This window comes from Falco peregrinus, chromosome 3 (genome assembly GCF_023634155.1).
Source record: "Falco peregrinus isolate bFalPer1 chromosome 3, bFalPer1.pri, whole genome shotgun sequence".
NCBI lineage: Eukaryota > Metazoa > Chordata > Aves > Falconiformes > Falconidae > Falco > Falco peregrinus.
Window position 1 is genome coordinate 57467971 of NC_073723.1, and position 25633 is coordinate 57493603.

At 37.3% G+C, this 25633-nt stretch overlaps 1 protein-coding gene across 8 annotated transcripts in view; it reads right to left on the minus strand.

Moving 5' to 3' along the window:
- The window catches only part of MIB1 (MIB E3 ubiquitin protein ligase 1), an 83017-nt gene that overhangs the window by 27310 nt on the left and 30074 nt on the right, over positions 1-25633 (minus strand). For all 8 annotated transcript variants that reach the window (XM_055799052.1, XM_055799053.1, XM_055799051.1 and 5 more), the window contains exons 9-12: positions 25183-25316; positions 24030-24137; positions 20154-20351; positions 17513-17664 (exon numbers count right to left, since the gene is read on the minus strand). In XM_055799052.1, the coding sequence (XP_055655027.1) occupies positions 17513-17664; positions 20154-20351; positions 24030-24137; positions 25183-25316 (592 nt within the window). The remainder of the gene's footprint in view (positions 1-17512; positions 17665-20153; positions 20352-24029; positions 24138-25182; positions 25317-25633) is intronic.

The window sequence follows — 25633 nt, forward strand, 5'->3', positions numbered from 1 at the left end:
GATAAACAAATTGCTCAATCTTATATTCTCTCAGAAATAAATTTTCCTTAAGTTCACGTGCCTTCACTTAGCTTCTGGAATAGGTAAGTAACCAAACTTAATGTTTCTATTGTCTTATCTTTATAAACAGCACGTGCAGCTCCCTTACAACAGTTCCTCAGACACAAACAGAAAGCCAGAGACTACTGTTAATATTGTGCCAGGACACCTCTTCTGTCATCTCACCTTTCCCTACTGTCGAAGCAACATGCTATTTACAGGAAAACCAGAGCTTCTTCACAAAAGTCAAATATAAAAATCCAAGTAATACTAGCTAATGCAAGTGGAACCACTCAGTCACAGAATGCCTCGCACAACAGATACTACAACTGAATTACACAGTTCTTCATTAGCCACCTGATATTGAAAACACAGGATCTCAATAAGCCTCATAAATATCCTCATAAAATGAGCCTCTCAGCTTTTACTTAAAAATATTCTCAACAGATGAGTGCACTGTCAAGCGGAGCTCCTAATTAATTCCAATAAATCTGTTACCTTGAACATCCACACCGCATCAGTGCTATTCAATCCTAAGCTCTCCTTTAGAGTAAGCCAAAGGGTTTCCTACAGAACAAACAAAAAGCTGTGGTTCGGGGGATAGCTCACTCCAATGAGCCCTCCTGAAAGTAGAAGGTAGGCTACGATGAGGTAGGCTACTGTACCAGTAAGTACCTTCCTACACACTGCTTGGATGCTGTCCTAACAGACCCTGACTTCTTAAGCATCTCCATGTTCTCCTGCTACTGCACCGAGTACGCAACATAAATCCTCACTTTCATACTTAACGCACCATCCTGGCAGTTGCAGTGTAACAGTTACTTTCTTTCTCCAAATTCGGTGTCTCAAAGAACCAGAACTAAGCTACTGCATCTCCAGGCCACAGGATCACACAAGCCCACAGGAGACCCATGACCAACTGCTATGTGGAGCATCCACAGCCAGGCTGGAGGTTTGACCTCTGCAGCACGGAAATAAGCATTTGGCCAGCAACCAAACGCATTTTGCAGTCTGTAGGTTGCCTCAGACTTTTTAGACTCCACCATAATCACAGCTTTCTTGAGGTAAGCAAATAAAAAAGAAACCATTCTCAACCTCTTAGGATTTTTTGTCTTCCTGGCAGGACTAAGCTTCTCACTTCCTCACAGTCCAAATCACTTAAAAAACAGCAAAATAAGACAGCAACACTTAGCGGATTGTACAGTACTCATTGTGAACCATTGCTCAGCTTCTATTCATAACACCTTCTACAGCTCTGTCATGTGCTAGAGAAAGACTTGAATATTTTTGAGGAAAAAAAACGCAAAACACCAGCATTAATTCTTTGAGAGATTCACTTACGCAGGAATTTCCAAAATTAAGGACGTAATTTAGAAAAATACAAGTCACCAAAGCTTTATGAAATGTGGCAAAATTAACAATGCAACTAGTACTTGTTTAACACCATTTATTTTGTAATGAAATTATGTATTTTCAAGCCTGGGATATAAATATGTCTCTGGTTCGCAACATCAGAACTGTTTCTAGCTGCCTTAGAGAGGGAACAAGTCTGGAGCACTGTGGTTTGCATCGTATCTGGACTGTATCTGGGCACACCACCATCAGCTCTTCAGAAAGCTAAGCCGATGCAGAACACATCTCAGGAGCGCACAATACCAGTGGCACAAGCAGCCAGTCTACTTTCTACAGTGGCTTCCCTCAGGGTATCGTGCCATGTAAGCTCTTTATCCTCACCTGCCAGGCTCCAGGCTTCTGAAGACCCTGTAAAGCTCTAGAGCAGGGGGTCCTCACACTTTTTAACCAGGGGGCCGGCGCGCGGATGCAGTGGCAGGCAATCATCTGCGGCTGCTTGGTTTCCCCCCCAACCCCCGGCGGGGGGGTGGTGGTGTCTGTAAATACCGGGGGCCGGATTGAGGACCCTGGGGGGCCGTATCCAGCCCGCGGGCCATAGTTTGAGGACCCCTGATCTAGAGTATCTACTGTGGATCATCTAAAAAGCGTAACAAAAATTACCTGAAAATTCCTTATGACTGAGAGAAGCAATATGACCACTGTGAATGACCAGTAAAAGGCAGGACAACAACAACCTAACGAAAAACCCAAGGTCAAGAAATTTGTTTTACAACTGCAGCTACAGCTATATGGGAAGTCACCTACTCTCGTATCTGTAACTACAGCCAGCTTGTCTCCAAAGTAGCTTTAGTCACTAAACACAGAGCTGTCCTAATCAACTCAGATGACATTTTATATCCTTTTCTTCAGTAAGGAAATAAGGAAACTGTCAACTCCACAAATAAATAAAATTTAAAGTACATTCACACACTTTAACAGATGCATCAAGAAATGAATATATTTCTGAAACATTATTATTGCCATTTAACGACTCTCATCTTTGAAAGAAAAGAAGTAAATTGACTTAATATTTTGTATGCTATGAAAAAAACTCATTCATCCTAATATCTGCAAGAGCGCTAGCTGTACTAGATCCTCTTTCACATCTTTTCCTATTTAGTTTACTGTCAAATACCAGGAAAACTTTCATCTGAAGTTCAACTGTAAAATATTTGGGGGTATCTTGCTTTCATATAAATGAGATGCCTGCTACATTTTTGGATGCTTTTAACATGTATTGGTACTACTGAAAAAACAGAAGTACCAACAAAACAAACAGCTTCTGTGTGTAATAGATCTTTATCTTACTTTTCACAGCAAAGAATCAGAGGGCCAGTAACTACTCCTCAGTTGCTTCTGCCTATGCAAGTGGAGACCACATCTGTCTCTCTTCCAGACTGTGCTAAACTACTGGGCAGCAGAATGGCAGGATGGTTTTATGGCAAGACCCCTTAAAATTGTGCAAGATACTAACATGCTACAAATGGCAAATTGTTGTATGATGCCCAGCAGCTGCATCCTCCTTCTCATTAGCTGAAAAGTAAGTTCTTCCAAGGCACAAGATCTTTTCAACGCCCAAGTTCCTTCACTGCAGCCTTCCTTCCTACAGCTATTCTATTTTGCAGGATTTTCTAGAGCTGCTGCCAAAATTTTGACAGCTAAGTGGCTATCATTTAGAACAATACTCACTGGAACAGGCATGCATAGTATCATAAAAAGTCGTATTAGTGAATTAATGTTGCATGCACGTAATTACACAGTAATTTCTGATTCACTTTTCCACACGAAGTATTAAAGAAGCCAAGTTGTACTGCTCCATTTTAGGACCACAACACAGATGAGTCCTGAAAACTTGTTTTCATCTTGTATACAGTAAAACAGACCACAGACTACTTTCACTTTCACCTATCAAAAAGGTCAAGAAATCACCAAGTATAATGGTAACACTGACCATGAAATCAGCTGAAGAAAACTCTTCAGACTATCATCTTCAGTGTATTCAGCTGTTACAGATTACGTGGCTGAGTAGCTGCAAAGATTATTGATAAGATGCTTAAAGCTCTGATCAAAACACTGAAATGACACCATTGCTATGCTATGTAAAGATTATTACTAATAAAAAAAACTGTAACAGGTAAGCTTTGTAATATTTGTTGGTCTGCGGTATTTTCAGGTCAGCAGAAAGCTGAAAGATTTTGGGCCTTTTTCAGTTGGATGATCTTCTGCAAGTTCTGAAATTTTCTAGATGGGACAATCAAAGAAAGACTTTAGTGAAAATTTTTGAGGAAGCTGTCTATAAAGCTTTGAAGGGGATGAGGAAACTAGTTCTTCCTTCATAGGAACTAAACACCTGCTCAGTCAAAAAGGTAATGAGAAAACACAGGTGCTTAAATCAAGATGTATGTTGCTTTTCCCAGCTCAGCTGTTGGGGGTACACTAACTCATAACACCACCACAATTCACATAATTCATCCCCATAAAATGACATTCCAGGCTCTAATAGTTAGAAGAAGTGATTTGGTAGAAGGAACACCCATTTATACTGTGTTACATTTAATTTGAGACATTTCTTTCATGTTTTTTTTTTTTAATTCAGGTTTTTAGAGGTCTGCAGCCACAGCTTAATACATATATGATCTATTTAAGTTATTTATAATAGCAGAATACAAATTCAACAGCACTGATTTTATATCTGCAACATAAAATGCATAACAGACCTGATGCATTTTTAGCCACAGGGCAACGGTTTCAACACTGGTTACCAATATTAGACGTAGCAAGAAAAAAAAAAAAATCATTGTTATGACCAAACATTTTAACATGTGGTATACTATTCATTATCAACCTACATATAAAATCTCTTTCTTTATGCAGTACTTGACTCCTAGAATTTTTACAGATGCTCATCAGCATTACCCGAGAATGCCACATACAATAATGGATTTATTTGAAAAACCTACAAGATCAAACTACTTGTAAGCAAGATGAAACTAGCACATTGTTGTATAAAAGATTCCAGATTTAGCATTCTTAACTGCAAAGGCATCCTTCCACCCTGTTTAAAAAGTACATAAAGAAAAACTAGAGAAGATTCTCTGCTACCAGCTGCAATTTGACTGCAGAATGATTTAAATGGGGAAAGTACGGAACCTGTGTGAGGGTGGTAGGGTGGTTTTGTTTGTCTTCAGGGTTTTTTTTGTTTTTTTAAAGAACAGATACTTAAGCATAAAGAAAAAACAGAGGCTACTTCACAATCAGCATACCACATTTAACTTAAATTGCTACTGAAAGACACAATCCCACTTATCCCTGCACTTCAGTTCCTGCATTATCTTGGCTCTACAGACACATTGCTGTCTAGTGAGTGAAGCAACCTGCCAGACTCCTGATTTGGCAAGTTTGCTTTCAGACAGATCAATGAAATAACCCAATTTACCCTACGACTTCACAATCACTAGAAGCAACAGGAGTAAGGAAATGATGAAGCCAGAGCTGCAGTGAGGGCAGACTGCCCTTTCCAGAAGCAACGTCTTAGATCAGCATAAACTTACCAGGAATCGTATCTCTAGGGGTTGTAATGATTCAGTGCACTTTCTACTACAAGTTTCTCTACTCCCTTGTCATTCTGCTCCCTCAGGTCAGCTTTCCACTGGCTCAGTGTGACATGATTTCACAAGGTATTTTACAACAATCCTGGCTTGAAGCACTCCCCAGCAGACCCGAGCCACAGTTTATTCCCACCCCTGGCTTGGCTAAACCTGTTCACCTTTTTTCACTGGTACATCCTCAAACAGTTGAAGGAACAGATCAGATTTGAAGACAGCTTCCATTGCAAAGTTGTCTTTTAAGGTTATATAGTCTGACAGGCATTTTACAACACAACAGAAGCAAGACTACTTTTTACTAAACCCATTCTTCTTCTCTGACTACCACCTCTGCTCAAAAAAATCCCTAAAACAACCAACCCAAAAAGTGGTCCTAACACAGCATCTAAGAAGTCACCCCTTCTTGTTGGATTATTTCTCATACAGGATAGCACCCTGAGCCTGCTCACTGTGAAGCGAAGGAATACTTGTACCAACATAGCGCAAGAAGTAACACAGGAGCAGGACAGCGCTATTTTTGGCAACGACATGATCTTAAGCGTATGTCAGCACACAACTTCAAGCCACATCAGTTCCCTCATCTGGTCCCCACCACACTGCCTGCGCAGTACGGGGAGTCACACTGGAAGAACGAAGAAGGAAGTATCCCTCAGGAACGAGTAACAGAGCATAGATTAATACCTTAGACTGGTATTACCAAACAGACTGTATCTTTACATTAGAGTTTAATATTTTGTATCTGACTGATGGCTCAGCACAAGTTTAAATAGGCAGGTTGTTTCCTTCTTTTTGTCCCTCGCATTTTCAAGTATCACTTGGTATCTGAAAAAAATCTGTCAATATACGTGAAACTAAAGAAACAATGCAGTATATAAATATACATGGAATTCACAAAAATGTGTTCTATATTAGCCTAGATCTTACATAACAATTTTGTCTTCAGCATATGATTGTGAAATTGAAGAAAGAGAAATGAAAAAAATAATATGTGACTTTTACCAGAAAGCTGCACTGCAACAGAAGTTACAGGGTAAACAGCTACCAAGCACAGGACAAAATCAACACAACAGAAAGCAAGGGAAGTATAAATCCAAGATAGTGCTGTGTTCAGGGCTTTGCAATTCACTCTCTATTCCACAGTACTAAACTTTAATATATTAGTAACCACTAAATGTATCAATATTCATTGAGAAGGCATTTTCCTTTAATGTAATTTTAGATCAAGAGATTTTCAGCTTTTTTACTTTTCCTCCTCCTAAGCAACAGAAAAATTTTTGGCTGAAAAAAGACAGTCTTGAAGTATTTGGGTTCCTGACTATTGTATTTAAATGACTAAGTTTCAGTTACTTTTTTCTGAAGAAAACACTGCATAAACTCCCTATGAATAGGAAAATCCCTCTTTTCAGATTTTAAATGTGTAGTTATTAGTCTTATTATTACAGGCCAATTTTGTACACCTGAAAGATTAACAAAGCGTACTGTTCACTTTATTTCTTTTTTTATTTTTTTCTAAAACATCTGAGCTTTTTTTTTTTTTCGAAAGAACATCAGCACCTCATTTACGCATGCGTTTACTTTTCAAAAATTAATTTTATGGCTAAGCATTATAAACAAAACACTACAGAATTATTAAACATAATAGTATGGAGTTATATGAGTTTACTACTTAAATGTTTTTCAAATCATTTCTGATTCGAGTATGGAAACGTGGGGCCACAAATCAGCGCCAGCTTCTTCTTTATGAAATAACAGTACCATCTGCGGCCCAGAACTTAGAAGCAGAGGCAGAACAAGGCCGCTTAGACCTCATGTTAATCAGCGTGTCGTTTACTCGTGGCATTTTTCACTGATCAAGAAACCAGGTTACACAACCTGCTGCGGCAGCGCTGGTATTTATTGTTCTGTATCTGCGTGAAGCCCTTGCCTTGCTACTAGCAGGGCTGCCTTTTTTCCCCTCCTCTCTCTCCGACACCCCCCCCCCCCCCCCCCCCATGTTTCTAAGTATAGTGACAACCTCATCAGGGTTTACTAGTAGCAGCGCAAGCTCAGTGAAAACCTGGGAAATCTAACTGGAAACACGAGAGAGCGCTTTATTTGGCATTGCTAAAAAAACCTGGGGACAAATGGCTCAGCGCAGTGGAAGTGCAGGCTGCACAATCAATAGGCAGAGCGCTGGATAGCGGCTCCCTCCGCTCCCGGATCGACAATCGACAGCTGAGAGACTATTTTTTGCAATGGTTGACTAAATATGGTCAGGGAAGAGAGAGGCACAAGAGAGCCCGTTTGCCTGGGAGTGCATGTTTCAAATGCTTAGCTGCCTATAAAGCCGTAACAGTTTTGCTTGTGCCCTCTAAGTGGGAAATACGGTTAGTGTCTTCTGTAGTGTGCGTGCAGGAGCCCTGACCTCGCGAGCAGACTTGACCTCTGAAGATGGAAAGTAGCTTCAACACAGACCTGCCTACAGTTAAGCCTGGAAACATAACCTCAAGCAAGAAAAGATGCAGTGCAATATCTAAGGAACTAGAAGAAACCAATATTTGCCGGGGGAGGGGGGAGACGATCGCGCTTTTTTTGTGTGCCTTTTTTAATTTTTTTTTTTTTTTTTGAAGCAACTCCAACTTTTGGGGGCTTGGTTTTGGTTTTTTGTTGGGTTTTTATTTTTCTTTTTGCCTGTGATGATTTTCATCTGACAGTGGGCTAAGTTCACCTTCCCTTGGCTTCCTAGCATCTATCCTTGGAGCCTTAACTCTCAGTCCAGCAGACATAAGGTATAATTTCTATACAACATCATCCATATTTTAGTATTCCAAGAAAGGCAGCAGGTGCCAATTAGGCACCAGTCTTAATGCTCTTTTTTTTTTTTTCCTTTTAAGTTTTATCTATTTAAGGTGGTGAGGTACTGTATGCACCGACACTGCCCCCCCCTTGCCTCCCCCCCCCCATGTAATGAAGAGCTGATTCAGCGAATAGAGTGAGAGAGCACTCAGGATGAGATGGCTGCTGCTGATGTGTCTCTAGGTCATTACCTCTCTTCCAACTGCAAATGCTGCATGATACTAAGCTTACAGGTAATAGAACATCAGGAGACCTGCATTATTCTGCACGTTTAAAGGATGCCTATGACTTTCTGCATGTCTATCTTATTTACTAGAATGTTTTTTTTAATTGTTATATTAATCCCTATACTCTGGGAAACAGCTTAAATTTGAGTGTGTTAAAGTATCAAGCATTTGTAGTGTAAAGAGCAGGTTGAAAGAAAACAACATTAGTCCAAATTTCATAGGAAAGAAAAAACCCCAACTTGCTTGGTAGGTGGAATTCTTTTTGAAGAAGATAAACTCAAAAATTGCAATGCCATTAGCTGGTTGTCATTTCAGTTGAAATATGTTCATATCTTCCTATGCACAACTAAAAGATAACCAACTTTGAAAAGAAAATCTAATAAACAGTGTGGTAGTGCGATGCTGAGTTCTCAAGTAGGACTAAGCAAAATTTTCAAGGTGCTTTATCTCAGATGTACATGAAAACAACCTACTTAAACTAGAATGTGACTGCTGCGATTCTAATGCTGCATTGCTGTTTCTCCTTGTAGTACTGTGCTAGCTACTGCTACACTCTGATTTGCTCTCTATCAGCTGCACTAGGTTTTTGTCATGAGCTGCAGAAATTCTTCCTTCCTCTGCTCTCAGCTTTCCTTACGACTATTACGTTTACTAATTGTTAAGTTTATTTCAAATTTACCTTCTAACGTCGTACAGACGAAGCTTACCCTTTACTGTAAACCCGACCAACTTCTGAAATGACAAATTAAGGAACCATAAGCTATATCTGGCAGCCCCTTAGAAGTCAAACACATACTGGGGGTTTGTTTCTTTAAGGGTTTTGGTTTGGGGTTTGTTTGTTTTTTTAGTTGACAAATATTTCAAGTGTGGAGAAGATTTTGACAGAAGCAGGTGAGTGCCAATTTTAAAAAATGAGAAAACTGCTCGCAGAAGTACTGAATAGGTATTAGCTTTCATGTGTGACCTTTGGCCTAACAATCCAAATACTGTCACAGCAGTTAGAGGTTGTTTTCTTAATTCAATGTCATCATCTTTATGATAAGCAGGATCACCAGTGGCATGTGCTGTTGTTTGGTTTGGGTTTTTTTTTTTTTTAAACCACTCTGAACTACAGCAGAGATAAGTATAAACCTGCAAAGAGTTCGCAGAATACTGGATGGGATGCAAAAGAGATGGAATTGGGATTGGGGAGGGTAGGAAAAAAGTTTGTAACTGCCATATTAGACAAGTGTGTACTTCCCTTCAGGACACTAGATGCAAACTGTACACCAGCATGGAACTCTTTTAGAAGACCTGGGAGGAAGCTGAAGTCTTTACAGTGGAATACAACTACGAATTCCAAGAAAATACACTGCAAAGCTACCAGAGATTCAACTCTCCACTCAAATGTGGTCACTCAGAACAAACAGCAAGAGGCTGCAAAAATCTGGAAAAGCACTTCTAATGTCCATGCCATCCCAGAACAATGAGCTATAACCGGCTTTAAGCCACTGTGCAGGTAAATTGTATTACAAAGTTCAGTTAGAATAATAAGTTTATTTCTATACCAGTTAATCATAACATTGCTCTTCCAAAGAATTGTCAGCCTGAGTTTTACCTAGCAACAGCAACAGAAAGCAGCAAAATAATTTTCAGGTTCATCCGACAGGTAGTCGGGCAAAAGTGTGTGTACCTGCTCAGAGTACATACTTCTTTATGTACCCATATGAACATACAATGCTATGGAATGTAAAGAAGTATGTATTTTTGGCAGGCACGGAACGACCAGTAAGAGGAAACTGAACAGCTGTTGGAAGAAACAGGTTTCCCTCTTGTTTGAATGACATTCATGTGACAAATTGGCTTGCTAAGGGTCAGCTGGTATTGCCAAAATAACTCATACTTGTTAGTAACAAATCACAAAACATTAAATTAAGTGACTATAAGAGTGGGTAGGCAGAATTGTTAACAGCTGATAAGCAGAACATTAGTTGTAAACAAAGAATTCAAAACAAGGCTGGAAATGAATGCTTGAAATGCACCAATTAAGACTGCAGCATAGCTGCAAAATTTATCATTACCAGTACTCCTCACTTAATAGATAGGAAACTAATTTTAAAAGCCTGATTATCAAAAAGTATCTAACTAAAAAAAAAAGCCATTGTGCTACTAATCACAGCCAGGCTCTGTGTTACTTCAGACGGTAACATTTAAATTTACACCTACCAAAGAACATTTAATCTACAGGTTGCAACTGAGACACAAGTAGGAACAGCTAAGAAATTAAGGCTGCGATTTAGAGAAAAGAATATCCAGAATAATTGAGTATGATAACTTCTGCAATATATGAGACTTAAGTTGGAATTTTCTCCCAATCAGCACTTATTATGCTCACTGAGCTCTTCGATACAAAGTGCAGTGTCAGGTTTATGCACAGAAAGTGACAATACAGAGATTTCTAGGCCACAGTTGCTAATCAGCAAATTAGAGCTATTGACAGATTCCTAAATGAGAACACAAGTGACAACTACAACCTAAAAGGCAAATTATCCTAAATACTATTTTCAAGTAAGCTGAATTTATCTTAAATCCAAGTCTAAGAAAATTGGCCATGAAAATGCGACTTTGCAGCATCCAGAAAATTTTAAGAACCACATGAAAAATAATCCTGCAACAGTTTCAAGTTCTAAAAGCAGTATTAATTAAAATATACTGGTGCATACCATATCCCTAAGTAAAAACACTCAACATCCAATTCAGGAACAAGGCAAAATACAAGGAAAGACCTCCTGGCTCACCAATCCAACCATTCATATTCATGACAGCAGCCTTCTAAAAGCAGTTATTAAATAGGATACGTCCATGATAAGTAGGTACATTTGGCCCAGATAAAAGATTTAACTGTATCCCTGTGCTGACTAAAGTTTCTTGTTTCTTTTCCTCCCAGATAAATAAAATCAATACACAATTTTCAGGTCTTATTTTTGAACACTCACGTAATTCTCAAATAGCTATACATAGCCTGCTATTTTTATTATCTCAAACTACAGAACAACATATACAAGAAGAAACATTATCTTATCAGAACCATTTTCTTAAGTAAGATATTAATATTTGTTTTAAAGCTATTTCTCTTATGAGCAGATATTCTGGCACGAGGACTACAGTATCTTTAAATTTAAACCCAGTTTATAGTGGGAAACAAATCAAACCGTAGTAGCTTTTCTAAATGGAGCGATGCTACCGAACTTCAACATCCTCACAGAGGCAATCTGGCATTACCAATAGCTTTACAGAGGGGTTAATTCCTAAGCATTTCCTTCTTTTCCTGAAGACTTCCTGTCCTCCCCAACAATTGATTTGGCTTCCACTATGTAAGGAGACAAACTTTTTAACAGCTTGAATTTAACTTGAAAGGATTTTGGTAACAATTCTTGGTGTTGTGTTCTTTCCTGTCTTCTTTGTATAACATTGCAACACTATTCCAAAACAAAATGACAGTTCGAGTGATACAAAAGTTAAAATTATATGTTGACATTACTTCCTGCTAGTTCATGTTAACATATCCTAAGAATACATATCCAGTCACTCTAAAATGTCACATCCATCACTTAGATCAGCTGTTCAGTTTTAACTGAGCACACGTTGAACTTTGGGCATCTGCTGACACAGTTGTAACTCAAACATTTCAACTGTGTGACTGACAGGGATAACAGATGCTGACATTATCAAATGCTACACGGCTTTTTTTCCATGGCCGTTTTTTGTCCCGATATGGCCAGTACATGAAACTGTATTGCCATCCAAAAGCGCACTTGAGCAGCTGTATCTGTAAAACGGTTCCTGTATAACCGGTAAAAATAGCAACTAATTTTATAGCCATCTTAATGCTTAAGTCCAAGTGACACACCTGCTATGTTTCTATTAGGATACATGGTGTTGGGAATATATTTACATAAATCTTCTCACCAGCATCAGACTATGCAGCAAACAGATGTAGTAGACTATACTTGACATACACATTACTAGTGAATGGCTTGAACTAAGGTTGCCCCCTACTTCTCACTGCAGTCAAAGCTCAAAAAGAATTCCACATACAACATAAGAAAGCTACGTGAGCATGCACAAATGTATTAAGGACCTTAATTTAGAAGAAATCAAATGCAACCCTAGATTACTCTTTAAAAGCTGTATTCTTCTGGCATTAAATGTTTTTACGTATATTATCAGGGTAAAAAAATAATAATCCATTCTGCTACATTATATAATAATGTCTACAAAGTTAATACTAACCAGAGATACAGTAATGGCATTGAAAGCACTTGACTTTTATACTTATGCTGTAATCAACCACAGCATTAAAACAGCTGCAAAAGGGAACCTGCCAGAAAATGAACTGGGGGGTGGGGTGGGGGGTGAGGGGGGTAGGGGAAACTGAAACCTCCTTCCCCAGTAAAGTTTAACATAGAGAGGCAAGGGAGCTCTACATGAGTAGAAATTGTAAGATGACAGTTTTTGGTCAGTACTTTAGAATTTCATTATTGCAGACAGAAAAAAAGTTAAAACTGTAACTATAATTTGAGACTCATCCAAAGATCCTATGGCAAATACTTTAGGAAGGAACAAACCTGGATACTGTACAGGCTTTTGTGTATACAGCTTTCCATTTTGCAATCTCTAAATTAGCAAGGGAATTTAAATTTGCATTGTCTAGAAACAAAACATCTAACACAGAAGAAAGCCATGTTTTCTTTGTGAACTGTTCACGTACTTAAAAACATGTTACTGAATTATAACCTTCCTGCACTCCAATGCTGTGCTAAAGCTGGTAAAATGGAACCAAATCACCTCTTCAATGGATTTGGTCCCCTTCAACCAGCTGTAGCTATGCATTGATCACTACAGGATTTCTTGTATTTTTAAAACCGGATGCTACGTGAAGTTCTGTATTCCACAGTTTGAAGGTTGTATTTGTAAGGAGCTACTGGCATTTAATATTCTGTCCATATTCAGTAAAAACTGATCTCTTACAACATTTATAAAGAATATAGGTAAAGAGTGAAATAAACATATTTTCCAATGATTTACTGTGTCTTGTATTTTCCCCTCAAAGTCTGTTGCTCTTTGTAGCAGAACCGACCAAAAACCACTAATCAACGGGAGCAGTCCTGAACAGTACTGGTAATGTAGGGCAGGTCTACTTTCTGGGCACACCTTGTCTTCCCCTCCCCACCACCCCAACCACCTTTTTCATTTTGATTGCATAAAGGAGGAAACTCCATAGGGTAGGAACTGTTTGCCATCCTGTACATGCTGGGCATATTATTTACTATTTAAAGATAACAAATTTGTCACTGACCTCAACAGCTACAGGCTAATCTGCCATCTAATTATAGGCCTGCTCACGGAGATTATATTCTTTCTCCAAACCAATCTGAAAAAAAGTATTCTTTCAAAGCATTTTCTGACATAATACTTTAATAAGAGGTTTTAGGCACATGCTTTTTTTTTTTTTTTTTTTTTTTGCACTCAGCTACAACTAAGCTTCAACCTACACTTACTGTCAGAACTGCAAATAGGAAATTGAAGAATCACTTTTACTCGTTTAGAAAACAATTGTGTAACTCTTCAGTTACCTCACAACTTGTCTCTTTGAGGACCCCCATGACAACCAGCACGGAAGTCCCTGGAGAGACTCATTAACACTAAGTAGAAGTGAGAAACCTCACCTCTCAAACCCCTAGCTAAAAATTTCCACTGCCAACCAGTTCATGCCATCTGCAAATCTAAACCCAAGGTGAGATCTAAGTAAGACAACCACCAAAGGGAAAAATTACAATTCCATTTTAAACCACAATATCCTGCTTGCTAGTTTATGAACATAAAGATAACATCTCCTTGGCATTAGAAAGTAGTATCTGAAATCTGTATCTTACCCCAAGATTTTAATGTTTTGTTTTGAAGTCCAGCAGAATTTACTGCTCTGAAGAACTAGTTGTACACATGTGCAAAGTCAGGTCAGCTCTAAAAGCAGCCTCTATTTAAGATGCTAGCTGCAGTGTGAATAAAGCTGTCTTCACAAGATACAATGCAAATCTAAAACTAACTGGGGCAATAGATATAAAATATGCCTACACTTCAGAGTCATGTCTTCAGCTCAAAAATCTGAAGTCACAGGTATGCAAATAGATCAAACATAACCAAGAGTTGATAACATGGCAAAAATAACCAGACTGTACAGTATTTTCAAGTTTTACTCCCCTTTTTTCTGTCTGAAGAATCTCATTAACACTGAAGAAGCTAAGTCTGCCAAGCTTTTGAGTTTCACAGTACTTTGAAAAAAGTCCAAAATAAATGCACTTTCAATAAGACTGACTCAGTTAAAACTCACGAACAAGAAGCCATGTATTAAAGTCTTAACTTCCCCACATTTAATTTAAAATTTCTTTTTAGCTCTGTCTCCTATGTACAAGTTTAAAGTTACCTACAGCATAAGCTGAATAACATCCATTTTACCTTTCAGCATTATACATTAGCATCAAAAACAGAAGTTCTGTTTCTGTACCAATTCACAACGTATGAAGAGAAGCAAATTATTAAAGAGAAATATTCCACTAACAATAGGATGCTCTCCAAAACACACCTTGACTTCTGGAAAGCACTACCGAACAGTCAGGGAAGATTTAAGTGCTGAGAAAAAGTTAAGCTATTTGACATAAATTGCTATCTATCTTGCAATATTTATCTAATATTCAAATGTTTAAAATTATATATTTATTTTTATATTACAAATTAAAAAGTTTCAAATGTTCTTCTCTGCACAGTTTGTGTGGGTTTTTTGTTGGAGGCTATCTCTTACTGTTAGTAAGAGTCTTACTGTTAGTAAAGGTCAGAACTCGAGCAAGAAGCAGAATAGGTTTTGCACTGAAAATTAAATCTGTTCCAAATACCTATTTGATATCAACTGTAAAAAATTTCTACAGAAATCTAGTCCACTTTATTGTGGTATCCATGCACTTAATACATGCATTTATTTTATCATCCTCAAAAAGGAAGATGGATGTGGACTTTATCAATGCTTAAAAACATATGAGGTATAATTACAAGTGTGTGTATATATATATACACACACACACATATGCTTACATACATCTATGGATACATATTTAATTTTCATAAAATATTTATCTATTTGACCTTAGGGGTAATTTAGTGCATTGTATTCCATGTAAGGCACCACAGCCTGAAGCACAGAAACTACAGGTTAGGTGAAGCAGGAAAGCTTAGATTAGGAAAGGTAGGTCCTTAAGGAAGGTTTCAAGCAGAGTATGTTACATTCCACTTGTGACCCACGTCAGCGACAGGCTAAAAGTTCAGGGGGGCATTTTTAACAGTTTTAAGTAGCTCGTGCTTAGTGCATTTAACAGATTATAATAGCTATCGTTCCAGATCAAATTAGAAAAACAAAGTGGCAAATACAAACCCCTTGGTTTCATTCAGAAACAGGCCAGTGGTAGAACTATGGAAACAACAATAAAATAAACTACTATCACTAAAGTCTTAAAGAAAATAAAACTTAACTTCTAAATGAATCAAACTATTGCAATGATTTGTTGGCCCGGGGAGGCGTGGGTTAGACATTTTTCACAATAGATTTTTTTTTTTGTTTCATTCTCATTAACTTGTTCCCAGGCCAATATGTAAGCTACACAATGTTGTGAACGAATGAAACTACTACTACTGTGATGGGAGACAGCATTCTCTCTTTTTCCATGCTTCAGAAGTGCTCAGATCCAACTGCAACCAAAAAAAGTAGGTACCAGCTTTAACATATCTAACTTTAGTAGATGCAAGTGAAACCCTGTGTATGGGGGGAACCTACACAGGGTTCAAATTACTAACACTGGAAATATTTTCCCATTCTTCCAATAAAAATCTTTGTAAAGGAGAGAGGATTCTGGGAAAAACTGCAATATGCCTCACATTCCACCAACAAAACTGACCCAGTCTGAACTACAATTTGGATCCCTCCATCAAAGCAAACATCTGCTGCTCCTACAGAAAAAATGCCTTCACCCACAGAAAAAATCTTGAGCATCCCTATGAAGAGGAGGTTCCCCCCCCCATACACTTGCCCTGTGTCTCATATTGAGATCAAAATCACACAAACCAACCAATACAAGAGTCTAAGGAAAGCATCGCAGAACAAAAACTAACAAAAAATACTCCACCTAGGTAGCTGGAGACAGGCAACAGTACTCCTGGCTAATGCTGTTATGTAAATAGGGAGAATTCACATTAAGTGAAGAGGTTACCAAGTCAGACTTGAAAGAATTGTCTTCTGAAAGCTAAAAATAAGCTTCCTTCACTAGGTCCTTGACACGTTCTCTTGCAGAACTTTTATGAGCACTGTAGAAAACAGTAAATGTATTTATTGTTCCTATCAACACTTCCAACCACTACTTTTACTTTGTGAAGTGTGATTCCATTCCATATATATATAAATGTTTTACTTTTTAGCTATCAGTCTTGATAGCTGTGTTCTAAGAGACTAACCCAGATTTTATTCCCATATATTAATACACAGCCTTATTTGTCCAACTTCACTCAACTGAAGAGTAGAATTTAGTAGTAAAGTTAAACAAGTAAACACACACATTTCTTATTTTGTGTAAACCGTACCGAATTCTCTACCATACAATAAAATACTACTGAAGCTCGAATGACAGCTCTGAAAAATACCATTTATCAACAACGTAATAAGCAACCAGCAAACGCAGCAGGTTTTCTATTAAGTTCTGCCTATGCAATAGTTTTTGTAAGCTATCTTAACTGAAGACTAATGCAGATGCATAGTATGCAGCTAGCATAAAACATGTTATGCCTTAAACTAACTTCTTCCTACGAGCTGCTCTATAAAAGCTGAAATAAGAAATTCCTTCTATACATACTTCCAAGAAAACAAAAATTAAATGTTTCTTATACTGACAAGCATGATGTAACACAACAATCCTAAGATCACTTTATAACTGCATGGTATATTTAGTAATTATTTCCAAGTAAATATTCCTTAAAAACTCAAATCCCTTTCCCAATTCCAACATTCAAGAAGGGAAACATTTTTACAAATCCTATCTTAAGATCTTAATAGCTTCCTTACAAAAACCTTTATTGGCAAAGTTTTACAGCCAACAGAGGAAACTTCCCAGGTATCTGGAGTTACCTGAATACAGCATTAAACCAAACTGACTAGTAGCTTCATTCTAACAACAGCTTCTCAAGTATTAGAAAGATACATATCTAGGCAACATCAAAATTGAAGAAGTTAGTTACATGCAGATTTAAGGATCTTTTGAAAGAATACCATAATTCTACCCTCCCATACACGTTTTCCTTTTACAAATGCTAAAACAATCTTTAAAACCAAATCTTTACCTAGGGTTTCCTCTTAGCGCAGCATGGTGAAGAGCATTAAACCCGTTGTTGTTGGTGATAGTAACATCTGCTCCAGCTTCTAACAATACAGCAAGGATGTCATCACGTTTTTTACTTATTGCATCATGAAGTGGAGTGTCACCTTCAGAATCCTAAAACCAGGAACAGTTTACATAAATTTTCACATGTCCACATTAAAGAAAAAAAATGCGCTTAAATATCACTAGGAAACACTACAGAAACACAAAACAGTTCTTCAGACCTAAGAAGTGATGCTACACTGCAGAGTTCAGATCAAGGTGCTTCTGATTTTGCTCTGCTTTTGCAAATACTTCAGTGTGTAATCCTAGCCAGGGCTCCAGTATTCTGTGTTTACACTACCACCAGAACTCAAACCCAGAGCTCACTTATGCCTCGCATCTGATAGTACCGAAGCCACTGATGTCAACATCAACGCCTCCATATCTCATACCCAGATAGAGCTGATGCCCAAATTACAATTTATGAATAACAGGACAGCAACAAAATCTAACGCAACAAAGAGCAAACCAGTAAGGCTGAGGAAAGCAGGGAATCTGAGTAATGAATGCTAAGATTGAGCTAGCATAAAAAATATGCAAAAGACAATACCAAAAAGACAGCACGAAATAAAAGGATAAGGAAATCAAAATAAAATAAGAGCCCAGGTACTACACTTAGGCATATCTGTTGTTTTAACCGAAGCAGATCATTTTTCATGAAGCAAAGGCCAATATCCTAAGCAACATTAAGCTTTTAAACTTCTTGTGGCTAACACCAGATTAGAGTATTCAAGGTACACGAAAATATTTCATTGCATAATTGAACAGGCGAAGTATTTATATTTTTAGCTCGGTGTTTTATTTTTCAAATATCCCAAATAAGGGAAAAATACTTTTTATTCCTTGAAGCATTTTGTACATTACTTACTCAAGGACCTGAATGGCTGGACTGAAAAGGAATGCTCTAGACTAACAGTGAGAAAACACATCCATTTAAGCTTATTTGCTGTTATATAGGCAAACTCGCTAGATTTATGCTTCCAGTAAAATTCTAACACCATATAAGTCATGAAGTCTTTTGCTACTGACACTGACTCAACTGCAAACTGACTAACACAGAAACTGAACATTTTAGCAATGCACTAGTATGAAAACACATCTTTATATCTTTACAGTGAGAATCAAAAACTGCCAAAGTGCTACAATATGGAAACACTTGAAACAGTTTGCCAAAACTAAATTATGTGGCTTTTATTTGGTTTAATTGATCATGTTTATGGAATATGCTGTTTACAGGCTAACATACGTTGCTGTTTACATAGTGAATTGGCTCAAGTAGCAGTGTGCTGGCCAGTCCAGTCATGCCTCAGTCTGACTCGACCCCCCTGTGCTCTCATCCATGAAACCAATCGCCTACTTGCATTTGCACAACGGACTTTCTCATCACACATGCAGGATCTGAAAGGTCATTATTTTCTATGGCAATTATATTGCCCAGATGGAGTTTCATAGCATGATTCTACTGAGTTGTTCAATTCAAACAGACTTCTATAATTTGAAGCCGGGCACATCCCGTTTGGCTGCCTATGTACCATACATGATTATATGACACACAGTCACCCTTTACTGGGCTCAACACATCAGGCTCCTCGTTACATCTACCGTTCAACAAATACTAAATAATGTCTGGATGGACATTAGCTGGCTAACTGCTCAACCTCAGCAAGATCAAAACCTACAAAGCCAAGTGGAAGCAGATAAATAAACAATCACTATATTCACTAATTTCAAGAAAGTTTGCTCATTTTTTTCAGAGTGGATATACAGCTCCAGAAACATCACTGATTATCGGCATGGCAAAACAAGGTGGTAAACGTGTTATTACTGTGTATCTTGATTTGTCCAGAATGTTAACAGCTTTCTGTTTCTGCTGCAAACCTCTTCAAACTTACCCATTTCACTAAGGCACTGCACGTGGCTGCCTTCAGCTCACGCAGAATGGAGATGTCTGCTTATTTGATAGCAGGTTTCTAACTCTACCTTCTCAACAGAAGGTTGCGTTCATACGTTACAGCTTCTGCCACCGTCACTATAAATAAAACTCCCTGGGAAATTATGGTACTTCAGGACCTATGCATGAGGGCTTTTTAGATAAAAGGCTGAACATTTAAAAGAGAATCTAGCTAAACAGTTGTATCAATGATAGATCAGTTCTGAAAAAAAGGTTTCTTTTAATGAAACATTCCACAGTATCATCAGCCAAACTATTCAAAGCTGTATCTTGCAGAAGGAGCCAACAGCTGTAAATTCAACAGAGAAGGAATTAATCTGATAAGAAAGTTAATAATTACAGGTAACTAGTCTGTGAAAACACCAGTTAACATTAACTGACTAGAATAAATCAGGTGCCTATCTAGCTGTCAAGAAAACAGATAGATTTAATAGCATTTTTACTACAGCTGATCACATGCTGGTGGAAGCTAGGAAGAGAACTTCAAAAGATCCATTCCTTTTAATCTCATTTTCCATAATTCTTCTATCACCTACAAAACAGCATCTACACACAGCAGATCATAAAATTCAGTAGCTGAAAAGTGAATCTACATTAATATTTACTTTACCTGGAGACTAGGATGGCAACCAAAGTCCAGTAAAGTCTTCACAACTTGCAGATGACCTTTGTTGACAGCAATATGAAGTGGAGTCTGCCTGCGTTTGTTGCGAGCGTTCAAATCTGCACTGCCTCGGTGCAAAACCTCTATCACAGCACCCTCATCACCAAAGGCTGCATGATGGACAGCCCTGTCTCCATCTTTGTCCTAAAGCAGAAACACTAATTTAACCCAGTGTATTCTACAGTTGATTTGCATTTGAACAAGAACATTAAACTGAACAACTGTGCATATTTGATTTCTTTAAAGAAAAATTAGATAACCACGGTATTATTCAAATGCCTAATTAAAATAATTGCTCAAACTACAACAGAGGATGAAGAGTCTGTCCGTATATGAATGGATATTCTGTAACATGTGGTATTCTATATCACATACAGCTATTGCTCTGAATCTTTGTGTGATTTATTAATCAGAAACTTGATTGGATTCATTGGTGTTTCTACTACAAAACAACCACTGTCAAGAAAAACCCCAACCAGAAAACCCACAAACCCAAAAAACATTACACTCACTAACCCAGGGTAACCCTTCCGGTAACCCAGGAAGGGTTACAGATTCCAAATAATGGTATAAGAGAACTGCCTTGTTCATATGATTACGCTCATATTTATTAGGGTTTATTATATATGTCTTAGTTTTCAGTTAATAAACCTTTACCAAAGGCAATTTGGGACTGATGCTGAAATTAATTAGAAGTTCTGATTCTATGTTGACCATGATTCACAGCATTCGAGCTCTGATTAAATTCAGTTTCATCCAAACTAGAGAATTAAGATATGGAGATCATAAATTTGTCAGTCTGGGTAAGCGGACCGTACTACATGGAACATTTTAAAATATTAATCAAGTTATATCAACATTAATGACAGCATAAAAAAAAGCTCAAAGTAAAATGGAAGGTCTATAACAGGTTTCAATGAAAGAAACTAGCTTATGGAAGTTACAACTAATTTTTTGTTTACAGTGGAATATCACTGTGTATTTGCAGGATTTAATTTGACAATGGAGAAAAATTACTGAAAATTGTAAGGAGGAGATAAAATCATGATCAAGGGTGCACTGGATGTCTCTTGGGCAAGCTTAGTTTCTCATCAATTTGCTTTGCCTTCAGCAATGTCTTTCAAAAGTGTTTATTATTATATGAAACATTTCTAATATATTTTACTTCAAGGCAGACATTAATAGTTCCAAGAATAAACTGTATTTACAGAATTACAATATGACAATGACACCAGTTACAGCATTCAAAAACATGATGGAAAGAGGTTGCCAATCATCAAATAAATCTTTTTGGAAATATGAATACATTTTTTGAGACTGTCAGGGTGCTAAACAACAGCAGCTTCAATAGCTTTTGAAAACACTGTATTTTTATGCCTTCCAAAACAATTCATGCTACAAAATTGTCTTCTAAGACAGCAGAAATCCTTCTCAGGCACATCCAACAAACAGTCAAAAGAAGCCAAAGCTTGCCTATTTGGAAGGGGAAGGGATCAGAAATGGGAAGTCTATGTATTTCTCATCTGGTTATAAAGATCATTATGAGGCAAAACTTATCAAGAGCACGACAGTAGTTAAACTGCTAAAACATTTACAGAGCACTGTTTCATGGGTATGTGGTAATTTGTCTTTTCATATTTGCAGTCTGCAAAGTATACCAAGATAGTTATTGATGAAACCCCATCTAATTCATAAATATTTTACAGTTTCAACATGCTTCAATATTGAGATGCAAACCGCTGATTTTATAAAATCTTAATGTACAGAATTCCTGCTTTAATGAGTAGAGGTCCAAGAAAGCACATGCCTTTTTTTTTAGCTCAGCCTCAAAACAAATGATCAAGAGGTAAATCTCACTGTGTAGTTTCTACACAGCAACATATTATACCTAGAAAAAGCTAGCAAGTAATTAAGCTTCTGTCCCAAGACTTGTATTTAGCTAGAAATCTAAATATTAAAAGCACTATAGTTCTACATGCCAACAATATTGTCAGTATTGTCAATATAATAATTGATACCCATAATTTCCACAGACTGAAAGGCTATGTATTTTATTATGTAGTACCTACATAAGGCTTTTTGAGCTCTGTCAGTAACATTTTCTGACTCAGAGGCCACTTGTACTCTGTATTAAGCCAGAGACATAAGCACGGAGGAGACAGCAATATGAGGGCATACCCAGAAAATGTCATCATGAACATATATACTCTGCAGCAGTGACTAGAAGTGTAAATGTATCCAACTTAGCTATAAAGCAGACAAAATAAGGATTTTTATCCATTGCTTCCATGCCACAGACCGCAACAGTGAGGTAAACATACTATTTGCTCTCTGCTTAATGGGATGGTTCTGCTAGGTCTTCACATCACCAATATATTAAAAGCTGACATTTTTTAAAGCCTGAAACAGCCTCATTAATCTAATCATGTAATATATATGATTAACATTGTAATAATTAATGCAATTAAGTAGGAATACCACCTTCATTTAAGCAACTACATGAAAAAGGTTTGAAAACTCAAATAAAACCCCTGAATTTTTTTTAATGCCAGTGTTACAATACTTCTGAAGCCTCAGCAAACATGAACTCTTAACAATTCTGTTAGCAGATCACCAGGTGTATTATCTTGAAGCTGTTAAAGCAGTGCTTCTATTTCCCTCTCTTAATGCTTCTAACCTTTCCTTATACCAGAGAAGAAAGCATCAGTCCACCACTTAACAGGGCAGCTTTGATTCCATACTACACACGAAAAGCAGCTTAGTCTAGTTTGTAACAGTATATGGTATGTACTGCAGTGAAAGCACTACTAAAATGAAACTACTTCACAGAAATCTGACCACAGCAAGTACGTACTGCAAATTTAAGCCATCTTTAAAACTGGGCAGAAGACCTTTATAAAGTAACGGTGTATCTGTGAATATGAAAATAATTTTAGTTTCAAGATTTACATCATTGCTTTGTAAAGTTTTAACACTGTAACTTCTGTATATCAAATACAATATTAACACTAAATGCCCATGCATGAGAAGTTATTTTTTTGTTACGCAAACAATGACTGGGCACACTATTAACTTCTAAGCCTTCTGTTAGGCTTTAAGTTATATTCTTAGAGAAATTTGACATATCCTTCTTGTGCTTCACAGAAGGAGCAAAGGCTGCAATATCAGTGCAATCTGTGTAAAGTGAATGAGGCAAAATAAATTTAAAATACAAATATCATAGTATGTTGATAGATAATTTTCTCACAAACAATAATTCTAGAAAAACTTAAATAAAAGAACTCCTTCCATTTTGTTGGAGGTTAAAAAACAACATCAACCCACAGCTGAAAGATTTATCCTACCTAAAGATATTGTCATTACTTTGTGCTCAAACTTGCTTTAGTTAACAATGGAAAGCTTTCTCCTAACTAAACACTGTACATAAAGAGCATAGCAACTATCTGAAGTTGGAGATGTAGCATCCAATATCATCTTTTTCTCTGACTGCCATAGGCACTGTGCTAGCCTATTGCATTCTACTGCTGAAATGAAATAAAGAAAGTAAAGGGGCTTCATCCACTACCATCACATACTAGCTTATACAGCTCTATTATATTAGCATTGTATTTCACTTAATTAGATGTGCTAAAGAATTAGATATTGACTCTGTAATATTGTTAGCAGGAGGTTAATTTGGGAATGTAATCACAGTAAGAAAAGGAGTTTTTTCCACTCACTGACATTTGAGAAGGCAGCAACTCCAATAGAATTGTTATTTTTGTATGTAGCAAAGTTTAAAACTTGTGGAGACACAAAGTCTATTTTGAAATATTAAGTTACCTCTGCTTCTACATCCACATTCTGTTTCAGAAGCAACTTCAAAATGTCAACATGGCCATTCTGACTAGCAGCTTGCATAGCTGTGTGTCCAGCACATTGTCCATTTACCTGGAAGCATACGAATACTGTGAGATAAGTTGCAGGATACACACACATACCTACGAGACATTTTAGTAGCGTATGTGCAAATGTATTAGAAAACTTAAAGGAATAGCACACATATGAAAGTATCAAGTGAACAGTTTTTAGACAGCTGCCTCTCTGCACATATAGATGATGTCCTAGTCTTCCCTACTTTGTTTCTATAGCATTACCTAGATAGAAGGAACGAAGCAAAAAACGGATTTCAAACAATAAGACTTTAATGACAGTTGGATCAAAACCTTTCATCTTTGGGCTACTGTAAAGGCAAGATTTTGAGAACAGGTTTCAGAACAATACCAGTCCTCTACAGCATACTTAACTTATTCTGTAATTTATGGCAACAACAGAAGTTAGTCTGAACAAAATACCATGTTTTGTATAATCTTGAGCTACATATCAGTCCTCAGATATAAGTCTCTTATCTGCAAGAATTACTACTGCTGTAGTAAGAAAAACATCCCATTGTGATTTTAAAACATGCTCCCTGAACCAAGTCCAAATATAGGACTTGATCCAACTGGACTCCAATGCCAATTCTTAAGCATTTTCTTTAAGATTTTTCAGTACTAGGTTATTAGACAAGTTGGTGAAAGGAATCTGACAGAACAGATTAGATGATCTACCTGACAAGTTAAAAAAACAAAACAAAAACCACAACTGGGGGATAAAAAATGCCCCAAAATCTACCCTCCTTCCTTCTATCCCACTCGAACCAAAAGAAGTTGAAGGTTCTTCACTTAGGAGTTTGGTTCCCTGCCCTGACTCTGGCAAACAGAGGTTGGAAAGTATTTTACTTCACAGCAGACAACAGAACACAAAATCTGTCTGGTGAAAAAGAGTCTAAGTGTTATCTTCACACACCCCCAAACATTTAATAGAACAACAAATGGGAGAATTGGAACTAGCTGTATTACTTCTATGCAGACAGACTACTAACTGTCTGGAACAGCTTCACGTCCTTTAATCTCACAGGTCCCCAGAACAGGTCCTCCCAAAACACAACACTCACATCTACGTCTGGTCTCTTTAGCAAATCTTCCACTTTAGCAACATCTCCGTTGGCAGCAGCTTTAACCAATTCTTCATTGAGATCTCCAGATTCTTGGGTTTCAAATAATTTTTTCAATAGCTGAGACAATCTCTCTATAATTATTAAAGAAAGGAGCATAAAAATTACAATTCTAATCACACAGGAACAGAAAAATAGCAGCTAAATTTGTCATGTTTCTAAAGGCATGTACATAATAATGCACAAACCACCATAACGTGGCAGCTCTTAAGTTATTACTAAGTTTTGAGTAAGCGCTACACACCAATACCCTTTAGACAGTTGAGACTGTCACATCAGAGACTTCAAAACAAAGTTGACTGAACCACAATAACTTGTCTACCACAAAATATAGAAAGGTGGGGACAAGGTATAAAAACATTAATGTACATATTTAGAGGGCTAAAAAGCC